This window comes from Pteronotus mesoamericanus, unplaced genomic scaffold (assembly GCF_021234165.1).
Source record: "Pteronotus mesoamericanus isolate MK-2021 breed Mesoamerican mustached bat unplaced genomic scaffold, CSHL_Meso_final scaffold_21, whole genome shotgun sequence".
NCBI lineage: Eukaryota > Metazoa > Chordata > Mammalia > Chiroptera > Mormoopidae > Pteronotus > Pteronotus mesoamericanus.
In genome coordinates, this window is record NW_026555310.1 from 444494 (window position 1) to 449146 (window position 4653).

Genomic DNA, 4653 nt, shown 5'->3' on the forward strand with positions numbered 1-4653 from the left:
CTCGTGGTGGTGAACACATGGTGCATTGTGCAGATGCTATATTATGGAATTGTACACCTGAGGCAAATATGATTTTGTTGGCCCATGTCACACCAATAAATTCAATAAAAATAATTTAAAAATGAAGGTACATGATATGATGTTAGGTAGGCTAATTTTAATCACTTGAGTTGGTGTTCACTGAACCTCTCCCTTTTAAAAGTCCCTATTTCCTTGATAACTAATAAATAATTTGTGGAGTAATACTTGGAGACCATATACATGTCTTCTTCAACAGTCATTCACCCAGTAGTTTTAGCATTCATTTTTTATCCTTATGTGAACTGGTTATGTTGGTGGTTTCAATATGGTGGTCACTGAATTTTTGAAGTCACTTTAGTGGAGGAAAAAGAAAGAATAAGTTGTGTTTCTTGTACTTACAACTGTAAACCTACTTGTGCCCATTTTGCATTGTAATTTTGGACTCAAATTTGTAATTCATTATTAACTGGCATTGTATACTTAACTTTTAAGGATTTATTTATTTACTATTTTTGGCTTGGTTGCATGCCTTTATTTTTTTTTTCTTTTTTTTCTTTTTTTCTTTTTTTTTCTTTACTTTTTAAATACATTTGTCTCTGCCTCCCCCCCACCTCTTTCCCTTGCCCCCTCCCACCTTCCCTCCCTCAGCTCTTCCCCTTTGGTTTTGTCCATGAGTCCTTGCTATATGTTCCTTGACTTTCCCCTTCCCTTCCCTTTCCCTGCCCCCCCCTTCTCTCTTGTCTCTGTTGATTTCTTTTCCTTTCAGTGTTGCTGGTCATATTTTCCTTGCATCTTTGCATTGTTGGTTAGGTTCCGCTTATAGGTGAGATCATATGGTATTTGTCTTTCGCCCCCTGGCTTATTTCGCTTAGCATGATGCTCTCCAGTTCCATCCATGCTGTCGCAAAGTTTAGTACTTCCTTTTTTCTTTCTGCTGCGTAGTACTCCATTGTGTATATGTACCATAATTTTTTGATCCAATCATCTACTAATGGGCATTTAGGTTGCTTCCAAGACTTGGCTATTGTAAATTGTGCTGCTATGAACATTGGGGTGCATAGGTTCTTTTGTATTGGCGTTTTGGTGTTCTCAGGGTATAGTCCCAGCAGTGGAATCGCTGGATCAAAAGGCAGTTCCATTTTCAGCTTTCTGAGGAAATTCCACACTGCTTTCCATAGTGGCTGCACCAGTCTGCATTCCCACCAACAGTGGACTAGGGTTCCCTTTTCTCCACAGCCTCGCCAGCACCTGTTGTTTGTGGATCTGTTTATGATGGCCATTCTGACCGGTGTGAGGTGGTACCTCATGGTAGTTTTGATCTGCATTTCTCTGATGGCTAGTGATGCTGAGCATCCTTTCAAATGCCTCTGGGCCAACATTCAGAAATCAAAGGCGTTTTTGTACACCAGCAATCCAATAGAAGAAGAAGAAATCAGAAAAAAAATACCATTCGATATAGCAAGAAGAAAAATAAAGTACCTAGGAATAAATGTAACCAAAGAGGTAAAAGACCTGTACGCAGAAAACTATACAACATTGAAAAAAGAAATTAAGGAAGACACAAATAAATGGAAGCATATACCGTGCTCATGGATTGGAAGAATTAATATCCTCAAAATGTCCATACTACCCAAAGCAATTTATAGATTCAACGCAATCCCTATTAAGATACCAATGACGTATCTCACAGAAATAGAACAGACATTTCAAAAATTTATATGGAACCATAAACGACCCCGAATAGCCACAGCAATTTTGAGAAAGAAACACAAAGTAGGAGGGATCACAATACCGGACATCAAACTCTACTACAAAGCCACCATACTCAAAACAATCTGGTACTGGCACAAGAACAGACCCATAGACCAATGGAACAGAATAGAAAGCCCAGAAATAAGCCCAGGTCTCTATGGACATCTAATATTCGACAAAGGGGGCAGAAGCACAAAATGGAGCAATAACAGCATGCCTTTATTTTTAAATTACAGTTGACATTCAAATTATTTTGTATTAGTTTCAAGTGTGTAGCATAGTGGTTAAACAATGATATAATTTATGAAGTGATTCCCTATAGCCTGATATTTTTAGTGACCAACTGGGACCATACATAGTTATTACAATACAAGGATTTGTTTCTAAATTTTAAAAATTTAAGTATGGTTTGTATCCAGTCTTACATTGGTTATATTAGTTTCAGGTGTAAAATGCAGTGATTCAGCATTTTTGTAGGTAATTCTAATAATAATATATCACAGTGCAAACTTATTTCTAATTTTTTAATTTTAAATTTTACATCTGATTTGTAGATTTTAAAAACTCTACTTATTTGAGTCTCCATTGAGGGTTTTAAGTTACATTAAGGAAGCTTTTCATTTCTTTCTTTTTTTAAGCCAATTGCCAAAAAATATTTAAATTTAGCATGTGAATCTGTGGGTGGGCAGATGGTTTTTGAATTTTCCTTTCCTCTATGTACACATCAAGATGGCAGGTAATCTTAGTTTCACGTCGTGCTATTTCTAATTTTTTTCACTCTGTGGCTGTTGAAATCTCATTTTCCATCTTCATGTGGTATTTAAATTCATTCTCTTTGGATACATTCTGACATATCTTTATTCATTCTTCTGTAATTTATGCTATCCTTATGTCATTTGATAGGCTTAGGTTGTCTGTTTTCAGTATCTTTTTTATCACTGCCATTTAGGGATTTCTCTTATTTGCAAAATATAAAATAACATTAAAGATAAGTTATTAAATTGTAATGACAATTTTCAAAGTATTTGCATTGGTAGTATTTTTACATTATTTTAGTCTATCATATTTTTCTAATTCTGGTCTTATAATATATTCTTATAAAGACTTGTGTGATTTATTACTGTATTACACCTTATTTGTAACTTTTAACTCAAATTTTATTATACAATTATATCCATGTAGATAGAATTATTAAATAGATTTGGAATAGAGGGATTCATTTGTAATAGTACCCCATCAGTTAAGTAAAAGAAGTTGTAAATGTTAATAAAACAGAGAAATTATCTAGATAAAATATGATTAGAATTTGACCAGAAAAGTTGAGGGAATATTTATCCTTAATTTTGATTAATCAACTATTTTTTCCTTTTCTTCAAGAAAAATGCAATCTTTTTGATTGAGTCATTCAAGGCTTTCTTCACTTGATTGTTTCTCAGGGTATAAATAAATGGATTCAACATAGGTGAAATAGAAGAAATGAGCAGGGAAACTCCTTTATTAAGAGCCACTTCTTCCTTTGCTGAAGGTTTGATATAGATAAAGATACAGCTGCCATAGGTAATAGAAACCACAATCATGTGGGAAGAACAGGTAGAAAAGGCTTTTGTCCTTTGTTGGGCAGAAGAGAGTCTTAGAATTGTCATGATGATATAAATGTAGGATAAAAGAACACATACAAGGGTCATGATAAAAGTCAACACAGCACACACCAAAATCATTCGCTCTATGAACCACGTGTCTGAGCATGATATCTTTAGCAGAGGAGTGGCATCACAGAAAAAGTGATCAATGACATTGGTGTCACAGAATTCCAGATGGAGACCCAGGCAAAGTGGAGGGATTATGATTATCAAACCAGCTATCCAACAGCTGAGAATAAGTCTATTGCAGATTCTATTGTTCATAATGGTCACATAATGCAAGGGTTTGCAGATGGCTACATAGCGGTCAAAGGACATCGTGGCTAGAAGAAAGAATTCTGTTATCCCGAAGAGATAAGTAAAAAATATTTGAACAGCACACGCATCATAGGTAATGATTTTGTCACCAGTTGATATGTTGTACAAAAACCTTGGAATACAAGCAGTTGTGAATGAGATTTCTAGGAAAGAGAAATTTTGGAGAAAAAAGTACATGGCTGTTCTAAGACGGCAATCTATGAAGGTGAGGGAAATAATGGTCAGGTTCCCAGCTATACTCAATATGTAGGTGCAAAAAAGAAAGATGAAAATCAGAACTTTCAGTTGTGGGTCATCAGTCAGTCCCAGCAGGATGAATGTTGTTATTGTGTGGTTTCTCATCAAGGATTCCTCTTTTCTGCCCGGTCTGCATTAAAAAATCAGAAACTCTTGAATAGAGAGTAGTGAAGCCAAAATAAGCTGTCAATACTGGCTATAAATACAAGCAAACTGACTTGACTATCTTGAAGTGATTATCTTTCTATGTGTAACATTTTATTGAGGTAACTATATTTTCATTCTGGCCTTATCTTCACTCAGATAGTTTGATTTGTAAATGTACCATAGTTTTTTGATGCAGTCATTTAAACCAACAGAATCAAGAGGGAAGGAGGGAGCGGGGTGGCAGGGAATGGAAAGGGAAGGGTCAAGTCAAGGAACAAGTATGAAGGACCCATGGACAAAGCCAAGGTGGGAAAGGATTGGGGGGCAGGCAGGGGAAGGCGGTGGTGGGAAAATGGAGACAAATGTATTTGAACAATTAAAAAAAAAAAAAAGAACACCTCTAGAAGTTTAGTTTACTTCCTCTTCTCCAGAAGTCATCAGTATATAGGCACTTCACTGTGATACTGAACTCAACCTTTCACAGTGCAGTCAGGTTTCAGTGTTCTAAAACTGACAAGGTTTCTTCCTTAATCATCAC

At 35.7% G+C, this 4653-nt stretch overlaps 1 protein-coding gene across 1 annotated transcript; it reads right to left on the reverse strand.

The window, feature by feature from the left end:
* Positions 1 to 3128: 3128 nt before the first annotated feature.
* LOC129085079 (olfactory receptor 6C2-like) lies at positions 3129 to 4073 on the reverse strand. Its single transcript, XM_054591494.1, has one exon. It carries the CDS (start codon positions 4071 to 4073, stop codon positions 3129 to 3131), a length of 945 nt encoding a protein of 314 aa, XP_054447469.1.
* Between the last annotated feature and the right edge of the window lie 580 nt (positions 4074 to 4653).